Genomic DNA, 25,245 nt, shown 5'->3' on the forward strand with positions numbered 1-25,245 from the left:
AATGGGAACCTACCTTCTTCTGTTCGAGTCATCTTTGTTCGGTTGCAATGTACCACCATCAATATGTCAGCCCAGGTTAAATGGGAACTCATCATCAGAATGAAAGGTCAGTTCAGGTTTGATGGGAACAAGACTCTGTTCCATTCGTTTTGGTTTTGTTTCAATGTATCATTCCCGAGATGTCTACTCGCGTCGACTTGGTTAAGTTGCATTATATAACCTCAAAGATAGGCTAGCCATGGTTAAATGGGAACCATCCGGGCTCTGCTTTGGATGCAAGAGGTCGGTTGCAATGTTTCACCTCCAGGAGGGGTCAGTCCTGGTTAAATGGGAGCCAGCCAGGCTCTGTTCACGTTATCCAGGTTGGGTTGAAATGTTTGATTTCAAAGAGGGGTTAGCCAAGGTTCAATGGGGACCGCTAAGGCTCTTGTTTCGGCTGCAATGTATCACCACCGACAGCGGTCAGTCCTGGTTAAATTGGAGCCAGCCAGGCGTCATTTTTGTTGGGTTGGAATGTTTGATTTCGAAGATTGGTTAGCTAAGAATGAATGGGAACCGCTAAGGGTCTTGTTTCGGCTGCAATGTATCACCGCCGACAGTGGTCAGTCCTGGTTAAATTTGAGCCAGCCAGGCTCTGTCCATGTTATCTTAGGTCGGTTGCAATGTAGCATCTCCAAGAGGGGCAAGCCAGGGTAAAACGGGAAGCGACCAGGCTTTGTTTGCGTCATCTAATGTCGGTTGCAATGTATCATCTCTAAGTGAGGTACATATCTTTGACTTTCATCCGTTCCGATGATTATCTGAGCATAATTATTATACACGTTGGCTTTGTCAAAAATCATGTTATTATCATTTAGTGCTTGCAATAGACTTATGTCGATGCCTGAGTCGAGGTTAAAGTTTTATCATATTATATATTAATAAAATATGTCTTGCATTGATGTATATAATTATAATACAATTTATCAATTATCGACTATTTAATTTGCACACTTTGTTCCAATAGTTATGTACTCGTTTTGTTACCACCATTTTTGTACAATTATTCTGGCAATGTTTATTTTCCATTAACCTAATGACATGACTTAACTTGACGTTATGGAGAATTACGAAATATAACTTGTTTTCATGGATAGTAAATTAATCAGACATAGTTGATTTCATTTAACTATGTTATGAGTACATCTGTAAATTTTCAAAGGATATATATATTTTATTTATTTGAATAAACGCGTGTTGCAGTCTGTGTTTAGTCAATACTTCATAGATAAAACATTGTGTACATATTCAAATTAAACTAACCTTACTTTTCCAATACTGCAATGTCTGTGCTTTATAAGGTGTAATTTAAGCAAACTATATCGAGGTCCGGTGTCTATGAATGCTAAACAATTCTGTTAACGAAATTCCTCGCTCGAGAGAAATTCAAGGTGAGGCGGGCTTTGCCTATTAGTGTTTCATAGTCATGTGCAGACCTTTTTGTTTGTCGGCATAAGGCAATCAGTCTAAAATCATAATCGATCATCCAACATAAACCGTTAAAAAACGTTTGAAGGTGATAGTAAAATGTGAATAAATGTTTATACGTGTTCTTTATTATGAATTTAGATAATAGCAAATTCTTATGTTTTGATTTTTTATCTGATCCTGTTGTTTAACAACATTTTTTTCTAATTTCAGAGAATATACCTACGTAGAGAATATACCTACATAGTTATCTCTTGGTCCAGGGATTAGGCAATCGATTAAAAGATACCTCAATAATTAACAATCGATTATCCGCAAATTTCGATCATTCCTTTACATTTAGTCGGAACAATTTATATTTCCTATTTGACAATATTTAAGATACTGCTTTTGTAAAATATGAATATCGATTGGTGTTTTTTGCCTCAATATCATATATTCACCATTAAAAATGATAATTATATTACGTATATTGGCCATAATCATTAACTAATTATTTATTATTTATTTTTTAAAGGCAGCCTTGACTATTCGACATTAAACTCTCTGAAATCTTAATCAATGTTTACCTTATTACTTCCTTATTTACAAACAGCGGTAAAGGACATTGAGATATATACTTCCTGGTTGCAAAATATATGCTTATTTTCTTCCACAGTGTATATTGTATATAAAGGCAAGGACGCCTAATTAAATAAAGTTTGCTTCTGTTCCCTGTGCTTTTTTAAGTTTAAGGTATCGCGAAATTTGTATTTGTCCGCTTTTAATGATTCCTCATAGTGGTGAATTTTCATCTCAGTCTGTAGATTTGAAAGGTTAAAAAGGTTTAAAGTTTGAGGACCGTATACAAATTATCTCAACTGTAAATAAATCGAGTCCCACCTGGGCAACAATCTCATGACTTTTCGAACTAAAAGGGTTCGAGAGCTGTATATCATCTCTCAGCTTTCTTCACAATCGAATATTAAAAAATGGTACACACTAAATGTATAACAGTCAGTGCTGAAACTGGTCTATATTTACTGTATTCTTCATCACATGAACGAATACGAATGCTCTTTCCAACCCCAAATAACAAATCAAAATCAACTTGACAAAGACCCTAAACGTCTCGATATACCTTCAAAAATACGAGCGCACAATTCAATACGTGCGGCCTTATTTAAATACCAAGTCTAGCAAGTCAGACTATCAAACTTCATACTCTTCGAACTCCACCCATTTTGAACAGCCCCATTGCGTACCATACCCCAATAAAATGCAACATGTCGAATTTTAATCCTTAAACAATCGCGAAGAAAGGCAGTTAATGAAAGACAAATATGAACAAAGAATATTTGTAAACTGCGCGTCATCTGAGTTTCAAAGTTTTCGATTTTAACTCCTGCTCAACTGTCAACAATGATCATGTCGTTCGTTTAAATCCAAAATAAATTCTAAATATACATGTTCCTGCTTCATACATTCGAAGACTACGATCTCAATCGGAAAGAGAAAAGAGGAGATGTAGTAGAAACTTATATAATTTTAAAATGTTATTTGCTACCTGCTAAAAAATGAAAACTAGTAGCGTCAGTGTTGAGTAAAATGGCTAGAGCCGATGTTTTTAGATCGTGCAATAAACCTTTGAGTGAGACAGATTTGATAGGTAGGTTAAGTTACATATGCATTTGTGTAATTACGCTGACCTGATTGATATTTAAAGCCGAGACATCTTTAACAAAAAGTGGTTGTGTATGTAGCACTGTCTTATTCTCGACAAAACCACTATTCACTCCTACGCAAAGGGTACAGAAAAAAACAACTCATCTCTCTATTTGCTTATTAAATATTGCTCTCATTGAGCCAATATCTGACCACTGTGCGAAAGTATGTATTTATTTGTAACTCTTTCCTGCTTTTTATTATCCTTAAACCTTACATCTGTGATTGGCAAATTCCAGTCTCGTGATTTAAGTCAGGTAATGTCAATATGTCCATTTTTAGTTAACGTCGGTAATATTTGACTAGGTTAGGAACGTGTTCATTGTTAGTTTTGTTTGATCATGATCACGTTGAGGTATTACATTTATTGCATAGTTTGTTTTAAGCTTTCCAATTAGAAAATTTGCCCTACTTGCATTGTATTGCAATCCCAGATACTAGGACGGTCATATCACCCTTCAGCTTTACAGGGTTTATCATTTAGTACAACTATCTACTTTCTGAAGTGGATATTGTAACATTGATTACTTTATCTGCAAACCAGATATCATTTACACATACTTGAGCACTAGCAATAATGAAATCGGATTCCGTACAATGTAATTTGATCCTTTTCTTGGCTGTTGTGATATTAAAATCACCGTTATTCGAAATGAATGTCATTGTTTCTGTTGTTTTTTATTGTTGAGGTTGAAAAATTCATCTACAAATAAGACCTAGCTAGGCAATCAGTTGGACAAAATTCCTTCAAACAATTATTCCCCACTGAGTTCAGATTTTTTTCTTTAGACTCCTTTTCTGATATGTCTACTGCCATTGATGATAGCTTAAACATATTCCATTACAATGTGCAGAGCTTTTTTAGTAAAAAGGACATATTAAACTCGGACTTACGTAACTTCGACATTCTAGCTATCAGAGAAACGTGGTTGACACCTTCTATTGTTTCATCCCAGTTGATATTTCCTGCTGTTTCATTATATTCGATTCATAGATTTCTGAAGTTACATTCACTTAAAACTATTACTTAAGCCTGCGTAGAATGGCAATCATAAGGGCCTAATAGTCGTGCGTTTTCTACATGTTGCCGTTCACAGTGTAACTATTTCAAGTAAGCTTTCAAACTTGAGCATGTGATATCCAATACTGGTAACGATGTCTATTAAAATTATAACTCCACTGAATTTGATCAACAAGCAAATCCAATGATCAACTCTAGAGTTATTATATTATATGTTCAATGCTGCCAAATCTACTTTGATCGCTTTTTTACATACGGAATTTTACCAATAACTACCATCTCCGGTTACAATGGTTATGGACATATTATCTCAACTAAGCTCGATCAACATTCAGATTACACTATTACTTTCGAGTAATGGCTTTTAATTGTCAAATTTTGACCAAAATTCACTTTATCCTCTATCTTATTCAAACATATTTTATCTTATTAATTATTCTTAACTTTAGCTATACTGTTTAAAGGCATATTATCTCAAGTGAGTTTGATTTACAGCCAGATGTCAAAATTTACTCAGTAGTTATGGCTATTTGTATTTCTAACTGCACCAAATTCACTTTAACTCCGCTATGATTTGTTTGTTATCATTTGTTATCTTATCTGTGATACATTGGGTTCCATGTTTAAGGGTATACTACCTCGGAAAATTCTCAATTATTAGCTATATCACAATGTTTGCTATGCCATGTTGCGTTAAAATGAACAATATTATATGTACTTAAATAAATGGAAATATTCAAGTTTGCATCAAGATTGTTTTGTTTGAACATAACCATTGAGATTGATTATTTTTCAGATCCTAGTTGAACACTTTCAACAACACATGTCTTTATAAGAAACTAGTACAAGAATAATCCTAAATGATCTAGTACTAAAATAACTTGTATTACATCAGTAAAACTGTTTTTATCAAAATATGTAGTTGCTTAAAGTGTAAATTGGAAATTACATTTATTTATCTGTTTGTAAATACTTTAGCAAAACGTAGGTAGTAAAGCACGAATTCGTTGTAATTTGGCACCGAATATCTTCGTTTGTCACCACGCCTATTTGCGAGCGTAATACGAAGATATATTTAATTGGTCGGTTGAAGTGTAAACGCTACACGTATGGATAATTAATGAGGGTATGAGCCTGCTTTGCACTTGTAAGTACCAAGTGATGCGTTGAAGTATACACCAAATTGTCTATTGGGAGCTGTCGCTTTCATTTAAGGAATGAATTGCGGGGTTGATGTCATTATCGGGGTATGAACGCAATTGGGATGGTCAAAGTGTGTTGAGTCCGAAGGACTCCACGCGTCCTTTGACCAGCCCAATTGCGTTTATATCCCCGATAATGACATCAATCCCGCAATTCATTACTTATATTTACACCAATAGATCCTTATTCCATTCAAGAATTGTTAAAAAATATTTCATTTCATTTAAGAAAACCTTTCTTTAATCCTTTCTTACCCATTCTGTAAATAGAACGACCCGACTGTAACCGGAAACATTTTTTTCAAATGACGTCACAATAACGCGGGAAAAGATCTACCACTTGAAATCACTTTTAAACGTAAAATATATGGCAAAAATACATTTAAAAAATAATAAATAAACACTTTCTAAAATGTTGATTTATATTTTACGGGACCTGCTGACACGATACAAACAGAATCAAATCAGTATCAAATCAACAGTTTTCATGTTTATTGTTATGCGATGAATTGCGATCCGAACATATGCGAAGATGTTGCGTTCATCGATTGATGAACGCAATTGCCGAAAGGCAGTTTATTTAAGGAATGGAAGTTGAGGTGTACATATTAACGTTTGAACACGATTAACAGCACTTGGTGGTCTTGAAGGTGCCGATATTAAGTCACAAATATTCAATGTTTCAAAAATTTAAATGCTAAGTTCATTTACGATAAGTAGTATGTATGACCTTAAAATGCCGTTTATATAGAGGATATTTGTTGATTCCAGTGTAAGATAATATTTTATTTCATAAGTGTCATAGAAAATATAGCTTTTCTATGATCACGAGTGAAATCAAATAGGAACTTACACTAAAATCAGCAAATTTCCTTTGTATGCTTATTTTGGAGTTTTATTTTTCTAAATGCCCCTTTTTGGAAATAAGTGTTTTTCTACGTCGCTACCCAAAGGATCCCCTCACGCAAAAGTGTAGCTGATGACGTAGCTGTCAATCGTAGTACTTTTTATTCCACGTACCGGGAAAATTTTTTCCCGGTACGTGGAATAAAAAGTACTACGACTTCTTTTATAATTTATTATTCACTCGTTATTCAGTTCAAACATTTTATGTACATAATTTAATGACCCTTTATTAATGCATATATGTTCCAAAACATAAAATTAAATAATGAAAGTTAATGCAAGAAAGCCTTTTTAAAATTTAACAGTCTGAATCATGACCAAATTTGTACGCCGACATTGATTGAATGAAATTTGAAAGGTCGAACGTGTTAGCAAAACAATTGCGGATTATCATTGAATAAAAGCGTGTTTCTTAGTTTCTGAGTTTGTTTCATAATACATAAGTATTCAGCCATCCATCACTGTCAGAAAATCACTCTTATTTACTTGAAGAAATGTCGTTGTCAAGCAAAAGAGTGAAGACTTCGTTAGGTTGTTGACAATTGTTTAGGCGTGGGTGGGGTAAACAAATCACCAGTAAATCAGGTAATTATTGCATGAATTTTTCGGGAAGTTCATATTACGTATTACAAAGACAAATAATAAAAAAAACATTTATATAACATCGCATTTTTGTTTGAGCAGTTTGTTCCGTCTGTAATTTGTTTTGTATGAAAATAAATGTTTGAGCATTCAGCTTTAAGTTTCAAGAAAACGTTTTAAAATTAGGAATATCATTTTTCTAATTAACTAGAAGTTGTTTATTTCCATAAACATACCTTTATTAAAACCAAGGCATCTTTTTTATATTTCCTTTTTTGTAACATTTGTTTGTGGTTCAAATGTGACGAGTTTAGTTTTGATCCTTGTAACGCAACAACAATGTTGTTTTTTAAAAAAATAGTTCTTAAAGCTGATATTTTCACTACTTAGTTTGCAATGAAAATATCAAATTGATATTTTCACTGTTTTCATTTCACTGATAAAAATCAATATTTCATCGTGAAGCATAAAAGGAATCCCCACATTCATATAATACAATACAATGGCAGACATAAAATTAGTCGAAATTACAACACACTAGGATTTTTTCATTTTTATTTCAATAATAGAAATAAGTTATTCACACTTCAAGTATTCATAAAAATAAATCATAATTATATCTAATGTTTGATCAATTGTCTTATTATCGGAACTCTATTGCATGATTTAAAGTAAATTCCACAGAATATTTACACAGAATACTTTTTTTTCTTACTACATGTAGGTATTAAGGGAATAAAGCGCTTATTGATTAACAAGCATCAATTACAATTAAATAACATTTACACTGACATAGGAACAAAGGACAGTTTGTCTTTTGTTACATTATTGTTCATCGGTTCTTATTATTTTGTCATTTTTATAGTTTTCACAATTGAATGCCATCATTTTCTGCTCCGGAAATCAGCTTTCTATCTCTTTTGTTAGCATATCATTTTGAAATGCAAAACATCCAAGTTATTTAGCAATAAATACTTTGATAACGTTGCTAGTCATTTATAATACTAAATGCTGGTTGACAAACAATAACTTGAACAAGTAACACCGTTTTTAGCGGCGGTAGTGAAAGCTCTTTTCGATTAAACATTACAAGGCATACCAAAACTCGACCCCTTGATATGTCTCCGTACAAGTTTGTCCTGTGTTATAAAAAATAACAATAATCTTTTCCTTGTTTGATTTCAGTTGTTGATCTGAAAGAAACAAACAAAAACAAAAAACACAATACAAATGTTATGTTTAATTGTGTGGCGGTTGATGCGTTCCCTATTATTTCTAAATATCAAGGAGGCTTGAACAAATGAGTAAGTATCGTAAATAATATGAATATGCTCGTAGTTCCACGTAGGCCCGGACATGCTTATGATTTTTCAAAAGTCCAGCTGAAAGTTTAGGTTTTAGGTAAGAATATTAGAATGTCTTTAATTTTAACGCTCTTATATATTAAAAGAAAATGCACCTAAGCGCACCATGCTTTAAACATATCGCCCCCCCCCCCCCCCCCCGAGCAAACCGAGGTTGCGCATTGTTACTAGTAACAATATTTGAGTATCATTTTCTTTTCCCATTTTGGAAGACACAGTAATGATACTTAATGGTCAAAGCATTGGTTTCGGTCATATTTGTGTGTATTGCGCAACATGTTTTTAGATACAGAGATCAATAAAAAATGCAAAAATAAAAACAATCCCATATATACTTAACGAGTTTTATCTCAACATCTCGGGTATTGGGCGAAGTAACTATTACATATCATACATCCTAATCGTAGCATACTTAAAACAATCAAGATAAAATAACGATAACTATTAATTAAGTCACGAATATTAGGTGGATTTAACAGCTTAAGTATAAACAAGAAGGTTGCTTGCATGGTAAGGGGACAAACTGACAATGATCAACCATAAACAGTTTGTTCAAGTGAGCTTATACACATATATGTAAATGAATACTGAAACAAAACGAGCAAAGTCTTGTAAGAAAAAAGTAACACAAAATAAAATAAAATATTTTAATTTACAAATGACTTTTTATTGTAATACTTAACCTTCGTCGATATGTTTTACACATATTCCCAGGCTATTTTTAGTTCTCGTTTGATCGAACTGGTGCAGAATTATAATGGACGATGCTGTGTCCGCTTTGTCCTCAAGATTCTCATTTATCTTCGTTTTGAAACTACGTAGAACATCTTTCTCACCCTCACATTGTGCAACGTAGATTTTCTAAAGAAAATTGGAAACTTGTCTTTTAACTTATAAGCATAACAGCAGCAAAAGTATAAATATGTGACGCTCGACAGGCGAAAAGGAGTTTAAAGGGCTCAATCTCATATACAATATTCTTTTCAGTGCAAGGTGGCTTTATCTTTCACAGTCTGGCTTTGCCAATAGTACAACATTTACCTTTGGTGTCCAGGTGGTGAAATATATTGCATTTTAACACTGAAACAGTTTTTTGGCTTTCATTATCATAAAAATAAATAAGTCATTGATTTGTAATTCAAACAATTGGGCCGAAGGACGTCATAGCATATATATATATTTTTATTATTATTTCTTCCCAACACCTGTGTGGTGACTTGTCTGTTTTACTTTGAAACTGGGAAAGATAACTATGAGAGAGAAAACAAAACAAACATATTATAATGTGTTACATTGACTTATATGATCAAATATGCAAAAACAGCTATCACTTTTCGCTCCTTATAGTGACTCATTGCCGCGGACGACGTCGAATATTATAGTGACCAAGATAAAGACGAAAAAGCGATCGCATGATACATGCGTCAATTATGTGATCGAAATGAGCATACAGTATGTACTCTATTTGATGCTGATGAAAGTGGTGCCTTGAATGTCTTATGCACACTTGTTTAAACACATACATAACAAAATCTATGTTTCAAATAATGTACATAAATAAAGAATTTTTTACCTCATTACGTACACGGTTTTGTAGATTCGTTTTATTCTCATTGGACAGCGTAAAGGGCCATTCTGACGTCTGCAAGTGTACCAGGTTACATATGAACATAGAAAACGACATTTTATCTAAAACACAAAACGCACTTCATAATTTATGGTACGTAATCGAGCTTTGGAATGAAGTTATGTAACCGTTTTGATTCAAGAAAGTTGGAATCGGAGAATCGTTTAGTTTTTTACTCATTGTCATTCGTTTTCGTAAGTAGTTATCGATAAATGTCAAGGCAAAGAAACACAGACTTACTTGTACATTTTACATTGCTTATTTCAGTAAATTAATGCGCAACTATATATCTATTGAGACACATGTTATAAAGCAATATAGTTTTGATCGATACATATCATTCTCTCATCTACCACAGATTAATAAGCACAAAAAGTTGTACACTATTTATTCTTTAAAACTGTAAACAAGTAGGTTTGCTAACGGCAAATAATGACAAAGCAAATCAATTCGTTTCACGCTAAGTTAAACTGAGATGTCTGAAATTTATTTTGAATTAAATCATACATGCTTGACGAATTTCAAGTTCTACCAATGTTTGTCGTAAAATATATAACCAGTATATATTATATTCGAATTTGTGCCAACAAGTAGCTTAATGAGGTTCTATTGGGAATTTTTTTTATTGATTTTCTTACCAACATTTGTGTGTTAAAACTTATTTATTGAGCTGTAAAACTGGCTTAAATTAATTGAACAGTGTTTGTTTTTCGATAAACTCAGTGGCGAGAAAACATCCAAATATTGTTATATGAACATTTTCAGTAGAATAAAGTGACTGCCACACATCATGTTGAAATTTTTATAGCAAAATAAAAAAATCCGTTGCAATTTCAACACTTAGTTGCGAAATACATAAATGTGACATCATCCGAGAAATTCAGTAATGTTTAGGTATCTTAACGTTAACAACACAAGCAATTTTTTACCATGCTTTAGGATTGCAAAACAAACTAATAACGATATGAAAACCTGACTTATTTGTTTTTTATAGAAGACATCTGTCGCCTTTTGCTCAACATGACAACTTGCCACGGACGACGTCGCATATTATAGCTACCCAGATACTTTAAGTATATAAGGTGTTCTTACAAAACATGGGTCGATAAGGTGACTGCATCGAGCGTACAATATGATATCATGATTTAGCTACCCTATACGACGCTGCTTTGCTCAACTAGCACGTAGAAATTTTATACATGCAGGTTTTAACATATACGGCACAGAAAATGTGTTTGAAATGAAGTAATGATCTTGTATTAAGAAAACATTTACCTCTCCCTGTTCGTCTACATTATTCGGCTTCTCATCAGGCACAATGAATGGACTAGTGTTTGCCTGAATTTATACACAGACACATAAAAAACAATGATTTATCAAAGCAAGTATAACGCACTTCCATATAACGGTGTGTGATCGTGTTTTAATTGAGTTATGTAACCGATTTTGTTTCAGAATATTAAAATCTGAGAATCTTAGAGTTTTTTACGCATAGGCATTTGTTTACTACAGTAATTTTTGCTGAACGTCTAGGAGAAAAATATAGACCTTTCATATTATGAACCCTATTTACTTCATTAGAATCAGTCATAGAAGGTGAACATACGAATAACTTCATACACACACGAACACGATCTCCAAGGCCGTTTGAATATACGTTAAATTAATTTATGTTTGCAATTCGAGGGGTGAAAGCGAAAAGGTTCTATCTGCTTCTTTATTTAATGTCACTAAGAACCTTTTCGCATTCGTCCCTCGAATTCATTGGTCCAGTATATTAACAATCGCTTTTATACTGATATAAATATAACCAGGGTTTACAACACACATTATTAAATCACATACATTATACTTTCATGCTTGAAAAAAACAAACACTGTTAGATAACAAGGTGCGATGGAAATGTTGATTTATTCGGTTATTTAACAACGTGGTGGTTATTTTCAGTCAATAGGTGACGGTCTTCTTTTCTATTTTAAAATGTCAGAGGAAAATTACAAACAGCGCTCAGGAATCGAATCAATAGTCCGCCAAAAGCCGACCTGAACTTTCATTGTTAAAATGATGACGACGTCATTTATGATATAAAGGGAATTCTTCAATCCTTTACCGGTATGAAAGGCTTTAAAAATGGTGGAGCCTGATCGGTCTTTTCTGATATAAAGCTCGTGCAGGTCGGCAGAAAATTGTACATCACCTGATGTCCAACAACCAATGAAAAGTATTAATGAAAGACCCGACATTCATGTACATTTCTACATTGTTTTTTTGTAAATTGATGTGAAAATATATATTTATTCAGACACATATTACAATGCGGAAGTATATGTTTATTTCAGACACATGTTTAAAGTGATCTAGTTTTGACCATGTCAATACATCGGACGATAACGTGACAGCACTGAGCTTTAAATGCGATATCCTACTTTAGCTACCCTTTATGACGCTGCGTTGTTAAACTAAAACCTGGCATTCTACTACATATAAGTTTTAACTTATACGCAATATAAGTTGTGTTTGATATGAAGTAATGCTCTTCAATAAAGAAAAAAAACCATTACCTTGGTATGTTCATGTTTCTGTGCATTCTCCTTTTTCGCACACCATATCCTGCGCAACCTTTTGATCTTCGGCAACTGTAAACAGAAACAGAAAATAGCGATGTTTTGTAAAAAAACCTATAACGGACTTCCAAAGTTATGGTGTGTAATCGTGTTTTTTTAAGCTTTGTAACCGATTAGTTTAAAAAAATAAGCCTCTGAGTATTTTTTAGTTTCTTATGCATTGCCAATCGTTTTTTACAATCACTATTGATAGCACCTATGCGATGTTTTAAGACTAGTTACATTTTAGACCATAAATTAGTTACTTTATAAGGTTAGGATCAGTCAATCAAGGTGAACATACATATAACTTCATACACACACGAACAAGATCTCCAAGGCCGTTTAAATATACGGTAAAATTCATTTTGCAATTCATTGGTGGACTATTTTTACAATCGTAATTACAAATAATCGAAGGAACCCAAGGTGTTCAACACGCATTCATTACGCTTGAAGTAAAATGTTCTATCATGTTACTTGCATACAAATTTATCCAATAACAAAGTGTCGTGTAAAGTTTGCCTCATTCGGTTAGTTGACCACGTGATCGTTAACTACAGTCAGTTTGGCATGTTACCACGAAATTCTTTTCTATGTTATAATGTTAGAAAGCAATTTGTAATTGTTGCATGGTACGCAGGCAAATTTCTTTGCTAAGGAAATTTTCCGTAATACAGACTGATGAATAATATGTGTATACTAGTACGAGCATATAGCACAAAACCAGAAAAAAAATAAAATATTAACACTAAAGACTAATTAACAGGACTTAGGGTGATTTTTATCGGCATAATATACGATATCAATTTTTTGTCTAGCGCACATTCGGCTGCTGTTCATTCGGGTACAATGAAATAATATCATTAATTGGTTGTTTTCATATTTGCCCCGTTATTTGTCCGAGGTAAGCTGTATTGCTGCAAATACTGCTGACCGAGGACAAATAAAACGGCAATATAAAATTAACTATTGGATAAGTATAATATTAATTATGTATGATACGACATTTTGGTTAAATACATTCCAATAACTTATCTTAAAGATACAGTCTTACTCAAAATAAGATTTACCACATTCAATAATATTGTTTTAATATTCCCAAAAGGATAAATAAATGTCAAAACAATGGTTCTTATGAAGGATTAGGCGTTTGTTTTTTGAAAGACATGAGCATACAACATGGTATTTCTACCTTATGAGACAATAGTAGATCACAGTAAACCTTTAAGCATTCACCAATCATTTAATACTTTTGCACTTTTTTGCTATTAAATACACGGTTACAATCTTATTATCAGTAATTAAAATTTTACATAAATGTATTATTTAGTAAGTAGTTAAAGGTTTAACAGTCAATATTTATGTTTGTTATACATACGTATGCATTGAATTTGAATAAGAGTGTCACTTTAAGTTTTAATTGAATCTTATTTATCCCTGAATAATTCGCTGTGTCTGCTTTTCTAGACTTGACGTTGCCGATTTTGACATGCATCCGTTTTGACATTGCATATACCTATGAATAAAGCACTGTATAGGGCGTATGTCTTTTCGTCTTTATTTCGTAACTCGTTAGGTCATCTTGTCGGTTTTCAAGTAGTTGAAGTAGTTTATAGGGTAGTTATTCCAAATATGTTTTAAAGTAGGCACACTATTTTCAAAACAGTCTGTAACACGGAAAAAATGGCAGCCTTTTAAAATAATTTCCAAGAGTTTCGACAGCCAATGAAAATTGTCCATTCGTGTATTTAGCGAGATTTGTAGCCAATCAAAACGGCGAAAACTCATATTGGTCGACTCTGTTTTTGGCGAGTTTTGGCATATATTGTAGACAATTGTCTAATATAAGTACTACGATTGTCGCCGTATCGCATGAAATACGTAATAGTTGATAATTAATCTACAAAATCCACCTGTCCTAAAAGCAAGCGTTATGAGCCTTTGTGAAGTTTCCAAACTTCATTTGTAATATAAACAGTTATTCAGTTATGGCCGAGGAGGTGGTGGATGTCAGGATGACGACGGCGGTGGTGTTGGTGAATGTTGGGGTGGTGAGGCTGAATATGCTTTTGGTTGGGAGGTGGTGGTGGTGGTTGTGATGGTTGGCTACTGCTGCAGATGGTGTTGCTTCATCTGCTGCTGATGATGTTTGCCCTGATGATTGGCACATATGATTTTGATTTTGATGATGATCGAATAGAATGGCCACAATTGTTTGATTCTGTTTGTATTATATATACAATTATGTTAGTTTGTATTACTAAATTATACCTTAGGGTCACTGCTGATGGTTATAGTCAAGCCCTTGTTTAGGTCAAATCACCTCTTGTACTCCAGAGCTTTGTTTAGTTTATTAAATTATCAGTTCTTTTCTTGTACTTCTTTGCTTGTTAACCGATTCAGGTCAAGTCAAATTTAAGTTATAAGAGACTTTTCAAATAGAACCAATGCACATAGAAAATACTTAATGGCATTTAATGACAACATAAACTTCGAGAAATATAGATATGAAGTTGAACTAATATTATCGTTACTCGTGGAATATATATGTAAACAATTTGACTAACTACAACATAGTGATATGCATAGCAATATATAGAGGATATTTGTTTATTTCAGTGTAAGAGCGTATTTTATTTCAAGAGTGTCATAGAAAAGAACATATTTTCACGAGGGGCTTCGACACTAGTAAATATATTTTTTTCTGTGATCACGAGTGATTTAAAATACGATCTTACACTGAAATAAACAAATTTTCTGTTTCTTTAATGCTTATTTTCGAAGTTTTGATAGTATTTAATTTATTTTCTTAATTACCCCCTTTTTTGAAAAAGGTGTTTTTAACGCCATAACCCGTGGGACGCCCCTGACGCAAATTATATATATATAAATATATATATATATATATATACTGTATAATAGCAGATGACGTAGCTGTCAATTTTCTGTTTTCGGTTTGTTGAGAAAAATCTCCCTGATATTTTTTTTTATAGTTAATTATTCTCTCGTTTTTAGTGCAAAGATTTTATGAACAGTAATAAGTAAAGATATATTAGTGTACATTTGTTCCAAAAATAACGAAAACACTTTTATTTTTAAGTGAATACATAACCGAATTACTACGTCGCCATTTATTGAACGGAAATTTGAAAGATCGAATGTGTTAACTAGCAAAACTATTGCTGATAATCATCGGATATGAAACACTTTTCTAAGTTTTAGAGTGCGTTTCATGAAACATGGATATTCAGTCATCTTACTGTCAGAGACCAGTCTGTTTTGCTTTTAGACTAACCGATTTCCAATTAATGATGAGGACCACGCTATTTTGTTGACAAAATTTAGTGGCGTGGGTGGGGTAAACAAAATATCAGTAAATCTGTAAGTTGTTGTGTGAATTTTCCGGGAAGTTCGTATTACGTATTACAACGAAAAACAGTTCAAAATACATTTGAACGATGATATAACATTATATTTATGTTCGAACAGTTGTTTCGTCAATCAACTCCAATGGGTTTTAAAAGTAGTTCTGAAAGTTGATATTTTCACTCCTTATTTTGTAATGAAAATTTTCAATGTTGTTATTTCACTGATAAAACTCCATATTTCATCGAAAAGCATTAAAGAAAGTTCAGTATTTCATATTATCACATGACAACAAGTTGTTAATTTTGGTCATATTTAGCAATTGCAGATAAAATATCGGGTTATATATTTCTGCGTACATGTTTGTCCATATAATGATAACAATCTAGCTTAAAGTGATATTCACCTTCAATAATATTCATATCACAGAATGTGTTGTTTTTTTTTGCTTTTTGGATTATATTTCTATATCGTCCTTAGTTTTTCGATATAAAGGTTATGTGTCGAACGCTTAAAAATAGCTAATACTAGCCTAAACTATTGATATAAAATGTAAACAGCATGGCCGCTTTCCAATGTCAAAAACACATTTCTAATTAGGTCATCCTTTCTTTCTAGCTACTAAGGCCTCTTTTCAGATAAATTGCTAACGGATCCGCCGCCCAAATTAATTTTAAAACTAAAAACAGTACAAGAAAACAAGAATAAAAACAAATTCGATTTTTTTCTGCAGACGTTGCGGTGATGTATGCTCATATAGATCCTGTTGTCTGCTCCTTTGTAAATGTAGGGTGCAGTTTTAAAAATTGTTTTCGGCCTCTGGAGGCTGTACATAAAACTAATGATCAATTTAAAACCATCTGCATTTAAACATTTTTTTGTAAGAACGGACAACTGAACTATCAGCGATGTAATCGCCTCAGCATCACGTGAATCAAATTACACACTATTTATGCGACAATCGATGGAAAATACTGGACGGAATTATCACCAGAAATAACCTGCCAGGAGGTAGTCATTTTCGGAAACCGGTTCATCAAGGCTGATGTCTGTATCATTGGTAAGAATATGCATATGTACCAGTGTTATTGTTGAATTATATATATTATAGTTTATTAAATTTGCCCTATAAGGACATTTGTGGCTTGAGTGTTTTATTGTGCCAAACACAATTCATTATTTTAATGTAAAAAATATCTATCTTAGATGATTAAGTGTATAGCTTTATTACACAGAAATTCAATTGATCATACATGTCAAAACGTGATTGTTTGGTTTGCGAAGATTGAAAACAACAACCAACGAATTGACAGTCATTGTGTGTTATTACTTGACTACTTGCTTGCAACTTGTAAAACCCATACTCCTTTGAATTAGGAGTAAGCTTTTAAAAATGATTAATGAGCTTCATATGCACCAATCCTCGATCATGACGCAACAAGTTAGAATGGCCCATTTCCAGCATCTACCAGTCATTTTAAATATTCAAGTCAAACGCTGGTGAGCCAACGTAAAAGAATCTACAACTGATGCATTGAAAGCCCTGATGTCGGTCCTGAATGTTGGCATAAAGTTGCCAAATTAAATGTACATTAAACTTTTAACGTCTCGTGGCAATTAAGTGGCATTTTATTACTTCTTTCTATGTATACATCTGCTCTTTATTTTGTAGGCCATGCTCAAAGATGTTGGAAAAAGGCGTTTATTGTAGGCATCATCTTGACATGAACTACTCGAGATGCTGGTTGGTGTTGAAGAAACATTAACCTAATCGTGTGGAGCTACCCTATTCCCAGGCCCAAGCCCTTGACAAAACACCGAGTTTGTATTAAAGGGCATTAGTTGTTGAACATACATGGAGACTACCTACTATTCAAGTAATCAATATTTTGGTTTAGTAACTTTTTTTATGAAATTTCAACCTCAAGTGCGTCGTATGAAAACGTTCACGGACATATACTTTTCCTTTTCATATTTTAAGTATTTTATTTTAAATGCATCTAAAACTTCAATTTGCGGCTATCTATATTTTGATATATATTCACCCTAAGGGACCGACACGCAATTCAATGAAAGCTTTCCTTAAAATCTTCATTTTTAACAAGTTTAGTCTTAAAATGTCAACCCTAACTAAAGTTATTCTGTACAAACCATTTTTCAAGTTTTAGTAACAGCTACCTTGACCTTGACAATCAAATGATGGGTTTCTTTAAATTATTCCTATATAGCAAGTTTGGTTACATTATGTCAACTGTAATTTAAGTTATGTAGTACTTCACTTTTTCTATTTTTAGTAACGGTGGCTTTGACCTTGACCCTATGGGCCCCAAACGCAATCCCATAAAGGGATACATACTAACGGTGAACATCAATCTAATAACCAGGTTTCGTGTTGGTAATAAATGTAACAAATGTGACTGCCAAGAGCAGTGAACACCCCAACCACGCCCCATTAAAAAACAGCCAAGGACCATAATTTGTATTTACGGTTAATATGGACCTATATTACCTAATTATGTTACGGCCGTTAAAAACCGTAAGAAGTAATTTAGTCAATTAAATGAAGGATTTAGAAGTTATTAGTGAAAGGCCCTTTAATTTTGACTGGAAACGATGTGCCCTTTAACCTCTACATAATGTCCAAAGGTCAATCAGGGGCCATAAGTGCTCTTGTGGATAACATAATATAAATATAATTCTATTCAGTTTACTCAACCCGTAATCTACAAATCTTGGTTTGTATTCAAAACAAAGTTGGATCCCTGCAAACTATGCTTTGCCGCTATTTTGACGCTATTGTCACCTTATTCACAAAACTCTAAATTTCGAAAGCCCTCGTTAAACGTGTGTGATGTTTTTTCAATCGTTTTACTATGCTTTGTGTTCCTGTTGTGTATTAAGTATTTCTTTAAGAACGATGGGATTGTTCACCCTCGCAATCGAGTGAAATCCATTCATGGGCAACGATTCAATGTAAATTGTTCTTTGCGGTCAGCCGCATCGCGTTTTCGTCGTACGCGGTAGCAGGAAATGAACGCGGTGATTACGCACACCATCGCTTGCTACAGCGGAATATATGGCTACGATTTTCTGAGATGACGAAATCACTCTCCGGTGGCAAAAAACGCGTGGTCAGTATTGTATATAACCTGATTTAGGTTTTACACTGAGTGGCATTTATAATATATCATTTCTTGTTTTGATAAATGTATATAATAATATTGGTATTGTTTCATTTCATATCTATATGTTTATTTACATGCGTATGCAAGGGGGTCGTAGGGTGTATGGTTTTGTTTTGAGATACTCCATTATCAGTTGTGTAAATGAAGAGTTGTTTCAGTTAAATGTGATACTGATACTATATGAGTGAACATGTTATATTAAGATTAACCTAAAGGAGATACCACTTTTATCGCGTTATCTGTTAATATTGTGGTAGCCAATACGATTATCAAATATGTACGTATAAAGTGAGTCGGTCTTAGTTGTTTTATATAATGATTACACTCATTGTCATCATTTAAATGACTTGGTTTAAACACAAGCAAAGTAAAACATAAATGACTCTTTGTTTTGATTGCAATTAAATTGATCCCTTTATATGATCTGATATAGGTTGTCTACTAGATGTAAGCATGAACACATTTTTGTTGTAAGGCAAAACAAAATGACCACTTTATATGATCTGATATAGGTATTTATAAATTTGTTTTACTTTAATACTCTATGAATTGTCATAACTTGGGGTAATAAGTGAAAATAAACAATATTGTATCCGGCAGCGAAGTTTCAAGCCCCAACGAGGCAGCGCCTAAGTTCATATAATTAAGCCAGAATAATGCGCATTGAATGCATGATGATGCAAAGGTGATGATGATGAGATGATGATGATGATGATGATGATGATGATGATGATGATGATGATGATGAAACGTGCCAGGATCGTTTGCGATTATAAATGGTTTAAGGATAAGGCGCACTACATGCTTAAAGTAAACAATTAAATATAAATACCAAGGCTGTCTACTTACAAGCATCCTGATAGGAAATCCAAGCAAAGGCACACTAAATATCCCAGTCAAACAGCCATAAAAATAGCCAGAACTAAAATCACAATTCCAGAAACTCGCTTTAAAAAGACAAAATGAAATCGTACCGTTCCCGTTTTCCATTTTTGTCAGATATATTGCTTTCAAATAATCTTTCATATTCTTGATAAACTATCAGTAGTGATACATTGTTGTTATCAACTATCACGTCATTTTTCGGTGCATATAGGTGACATACGTGCTGTTTTATCTTTCTAAAACGACTAACGTATCTCGTTTAAACGAGTTACGTATCGCGTTAAAAAGACATAGTATATCATTCAACTAACTAACATATCTCGTTTCAACAACTAGGAAAAATTGACCCATTAAAAAGAGTTATAATATCACTTTTATGCGTGACATTTAAAACATGGCTGGGACAAGAGATGATAATATTACAAAATACTTTCAAGTAGGCCTAAAATATAATGCTATTTTAACAATTTTAACAACAAGACATGATGTTTTTTATAAGTTGAACATGAAATTTGCCTACTAACCATAAAAAAGTGTATATGGACATTGTGTCTCTCATGGTGTGGTAATTCGTACAGAGGCCTAGTCGAAGCAACTTTATGCTCTTATACCATCTTAACGTCCCCTTATCGAATTCGGAAGAAACCATCTCTAAGTAAGGTTGTATCGTCAATGGCTCTTTATCTTATGGTGGATATCGATCGAGCTCTTACCGCCGCCTTAGTTCATTTAGTATCTTATTTGGGGAAATATCGCTTATGATAATCAAATCTTAGTATGTATTCATGAATGTATTTATGTACCACTTAACTTGCTTTGCCTGTACGTTTCGATTTTTTAATCATACCAATTGACTATGGATGGGAAACTATTCGTTCTACGTAATCTGGTATATATTTATCTATAAGGTTCGAAAACTTATCAAGACAAGAAAAGAAGCAGAATGCGAAAGCAGAATTATGTGAATCGGATTTATGACCTGATTATTTCAAACCTTTTCTGTCTTAATTCAGTAAAAAAGATTATTAAACCGAAAGTAACTTTCTTTACATCGTATATTAAGCACGGACTGGTTTTCTTCTTATCCATTTATAGCAGTAAAATTATCACACTTATTGGTAGCAACAAATACCAGACTACGTGCGACTGCATTGCGGTATTTTACAATCAGATTTCATGAGGCCATTTCCATCGTAATCAACCTCGGATGAATATGGTTGAATATGGACGGTTTACAATATCAGAATTTATGCACAGATAAACTTCACTGTGAATAAATTTAAACTAACAAATACAAATTGCACGTTAAACATTAATTAATTTTACGATATACTTCTACTTATGTTCCTGCGGCATACACCAAAGGTCTTGTTCGACTAAAAATGGCAGAGAATTTCTGATTTCGTTTTTTTAAAAACTAAAATCAAGGTTTGAGACAACAAGGTCGTACACGTCAGTGAGGCCGGAGACGACCGTTTCCGGTGCGAACTGGACACACAAGCGCTCAACTTAGTAGAATTTTGGTAAATCAAAATTATAAAAACTTCGCTTGTGTACAATGAGTATGTATAAAAGGCAAATATTATACTATGAAATAAAATAGGATTCTTATGAAACGAATCATTTTCTGACATAACATAATTTAAAGGTTATAATTTCCAAAATATAGTTTAACTGTAAGTGTTATTTAGGAATTTCAAACTAATATCGTACTGAGCTAGATGCTCAATATTCTATAATACCAACTAAAGTAAAAGCTAATTATTCTGATTTAGTACTGAGGACGACAATTTAAATAAGCTCTGTAGAATGGTCAGGAAACAAAAAAGGACGCTATGGATAAATTAGCTTTACATAAAGACTCGAAAAACTTTAGCAAACGCTACCAAAGGTTTAGCTTTTAAAAAGGAAACTATAAAAAAAATGAATATATATATTTAAATGTTGATAAAGGCGTACGTGTATCGGGTAAGGTCAACAATTTTGAAACTAATTATAGTCACTGCAATGGGTGAAGAAACAATAAAGCAGAAATACACTGACCTAAAACTGCGACCAAATGGTTTAGCATCCCTGATTGGGAATCCGGCATCAATTTACCAGAACGAAATAGAGGATAAAACAATCATATTCCTACGGAATGAAGGGAACTCTTTGAGGTCAGCTTAAGACCTCAATGTAAAATATATCGAAAATTAGTGGATGTATTGACACGCACTAGCTACATTAGTTCCGAAATCTTTCTAGTCAATTTTAGTATGAGATGATTTGGGTTTAGATTAACAGCGCAGACAACTATTAAGTTAGAATCTAAGCTAATAACCACCGCTGACTTTTTTAATCTAGAACATGATTATACATTAACACACACGTTTTATTTGCGCCTAGAAAAGCCCGCCAATTAGGCTGTTTACTTAACTGGCACAATAAAAACATAATATCATTATTAGTTTATGCAATGGAACAAAACAAAACACTTTCATCCGTAAAGACTAGACAAATTGATTCATCAAATACACATAGTGAATGCACCGACCTATTGTTTTGGAAAAAAATAAACAGTATCTTATTGGAGAAGATTAAATGAACACAGTGACCTTTTAAAGCAGCACTCTCACAGATTGAAAGTTTTGACAACTTTTTCATTTTTTGTCTTGGAACGAGCCATTTTTTGCGAAAATCCATGGAAACCAGTTATATAAGACTGCTGACAAAAAATAGATCGCAAATTTTTATATTCAAGTTCTAAAATTGATGTTTTATGCATTTTTCTTAACCGTAAGTAACGGTTTAAGCCATAAAACATTAATGTTCGAACGGAAATATGAAATTCTGCGATCTGCTCTTTTGTCAGCAGTCTTTTATCACTGGTTTGCAGATATTTACGCAAAAAATCGCACTTTCCAAGACAAATGTTATAAAAATGGTATATCTGTGAGAGTGCAGCTTTAATGGTACAATATACGTTTATAAATATTATGTTTGGAAGTGTTGAATACTGCCATCGTTATGAATCAACTAGATACGCCAATAACTCAACCAGGATAAAATTGCATTAATTAATGACGCAGCTTTAATTAGTGAATTGTACGTTAAATATAGTAAAATATATAATTCATAACCTCGAATGTTAAAAGCTAGCATGAAATGTCTGAAATGTACGTAAACGTTAAAAGTGAATATTTTTATTTAAATGCGATTTACAAGGCAGACAACGATGACGGTCACCACAAAGGATTTAAAGCGCGAAAAATACTCATTCAAGACATTATGTTAATGCGATTATACCACTTATCAAATTTCCCTTTTTGAAGTACTAGAAACAAATTTCTTGCATTCCGGACGTGTGTTTCCGGCCATGTGACCGGTGCTGGATAAACTCATCTTACATCCCCCATGTAAAATAAGTCATGCGCAACAACGCGCCACTTCTTATTTCTTTTATTGTATGGTTTATGAAAAGTATATTATACAATTTCAATAAAGCGCAATCAAAAATATAAGTATACAGTACTTTTAATCAAAATTGAAAATAAATAATCGCAAAAGCGCGATTTTTTAAGGAACTTTTTGACGTCGATAATTATTTAAAATTACTGCGCTTTGTGACGTCAGTACACAACGTCGCATGCGCTTTTTGGTGAAATGTACAAAAGTGCGTCTTCTACGTCAAGTTTTCCACAAATTCACAATTTTAGGTATGCAAGAAGAAAATATCAATCATGCTCCAATAACTGGTCCATGCAGACACACAGAAAATAATGATGTTCTTTTTGTGAATATATACATATATAACTGTGCATTGTTAAGTTATTTAAAATAAATAGTCAATAAATGAGTGTTTTTAAGGGAGACAGACTGTCAAATCCATTCTATTTTTTTCGGATTCAAAAAAGTTAAGTGTATCATAATTTTAGCATCAAATTGTAAATACATTTTGATCGGAACAAAGTTGTTTTGATGATAAATTCCTCATACAAAATATAAGGTTGAATATGGCGTCCTTGCATAACTAAACTTTCAGTGCTTTGATTTTATTTAAGATGCGCTCTTACTCCCAGATAAGATTTACCACGATGAATAATATTGGTTTAATATTCCAAAAAGGATAAATGTCGCAAACGATGGTTCTTATGAAAGATACAGAGTTTGATTTGAAATAATTTGATGAGACTAAAGTAAACCTCAGTCAATCATTTAGCATTCACCAATCATATAACGTTTTTTTAGCTTTCTGCTTTTAAATACAAGGTTACAATCTTGTTATTAGTAAAAAAAAATCATAATTGCATTATTTACTAAGTAGTTAAAGGTTTGTCAGTCAAAATTGATGTTTGTTATGCATGTGTATGTATTAATTTTGAATAAGAGTATCACTATAAAATTTTGCAGATTAGTATTTAAAACGTTTTTGGCTTGCTAGTAATGTTCCAGCGCGTGACGTCTCTTTCTGTTTAAATTTTACTTAGGTAATCATTTGGAAAAAAAAGTTAAGTAAATATATGTCGTTTTTTATTTAGATAACGTTTTCTTTGTTTGTTTCAAGTTTTAGTACATTGATGCTTTTCATTTTGAAACTCTATGATCATAAAGTGTTAATCCTTTTATTTGCTAAAGCAGACTCTGTATGATGTTGATAGTTTTAAACAAAAATTGCATCGTATCTTTGAATATTTTTTTTGGGGAACTCTGAATTGTATTCCTTCGTTTGCAGATGGACTCGGGATCCCTTATCATAGAAATACTTGGGATTTACCTAAGTAGAAGATATCGGATATGTTGAAGTTTTTTTTTAAATAATTTTGTTCCATACTGGTCCGGTTGTTGGAACATTCGTTAAATACATAACGATGAAATTTATCGTTAAAATGACTAAAATCGCTAAATTTTCGTTAAATACCTTCGTTTAATTTATTTCGCTAAATTTCGGTTGTTGGAAATTTTAACGATAACGAAACCGTTAAATCAGTCGTTAAGTTAACGAAAAATTTAAAGTACCTCAAATGTTACTTTACATTTTAACGAAAACCAAAATGGCTGCCGTAATTGGCTGTTTAGTAAATATACCACGGAATAATAGAGAATTTAGAGTAATAAACTTAAATGAAAGCCTAAATGATGAAGAATTGAGAAGAAGGTTCAGGTTTGGAAGAAGAGGAATAGAGTATTTTGCCGATTTGCTGAGAGAGGACCTAGCTAGGGAAACAGACAGAAGTTGTAGCCTGTCAGTCGAGGAACAAGTCTGTATAGCGCTCAGGTACTACGCTTCAGGTTCATTTATGCAGGTTGTTGGGGACACACATGGGAGACATAAAAGTACTGTTTTTAGA

The 25,245-nt window shown here is 33.0% G+C and overlaps 1 protein-coding gene across 1 annotated transcript; it reads right to left on the reverse strand.

Annotated features, from left to right (window-relative positions):
* Window positions 1-7,473: 7,473 nt before the first annotated feature.
* LOC128241845 (uncharacterized) lies at window positions 7,474-20,021 on the reverse strand. The gene is made up of 6 exons (XM_052958946.1): window positions 19,880-20,021; window positions 12,435-12,509; window positions 11,149-11,211; window positions 9,820-9,888; window positions 8,930-9,107; window positions 7,474-8,075 (listed from the first exon to the last, which is right to left on the reverse strand). Exons 1-6 carry the CDS (start codon window positions 20,018-20,020, stop codon window positions 7,969-7,971), a joined length of 633 nt encoding a protein of 210 aa, XP_052814906.1. The 5' UTR covers window position 20,021; the 3' UTR covers window positions 7,474-7,968.
* Window positions 20,022-25,245: the final 5,224 nt, after the last annotated feature.

The sequence above is a fragment of the Mya arenaria genome, chromosome 7 (genome assembly GCF_026914265.1).
Source record: "Mya arenaria isolate MELC-2E11 chromosome 7, ASM2691426v1".
Taxonomy (NCBI): Eukaryota; Metazoa; Mollusca; class Bivalvia; order Myida; family Myidae; genus Mya; species Mya arenaria.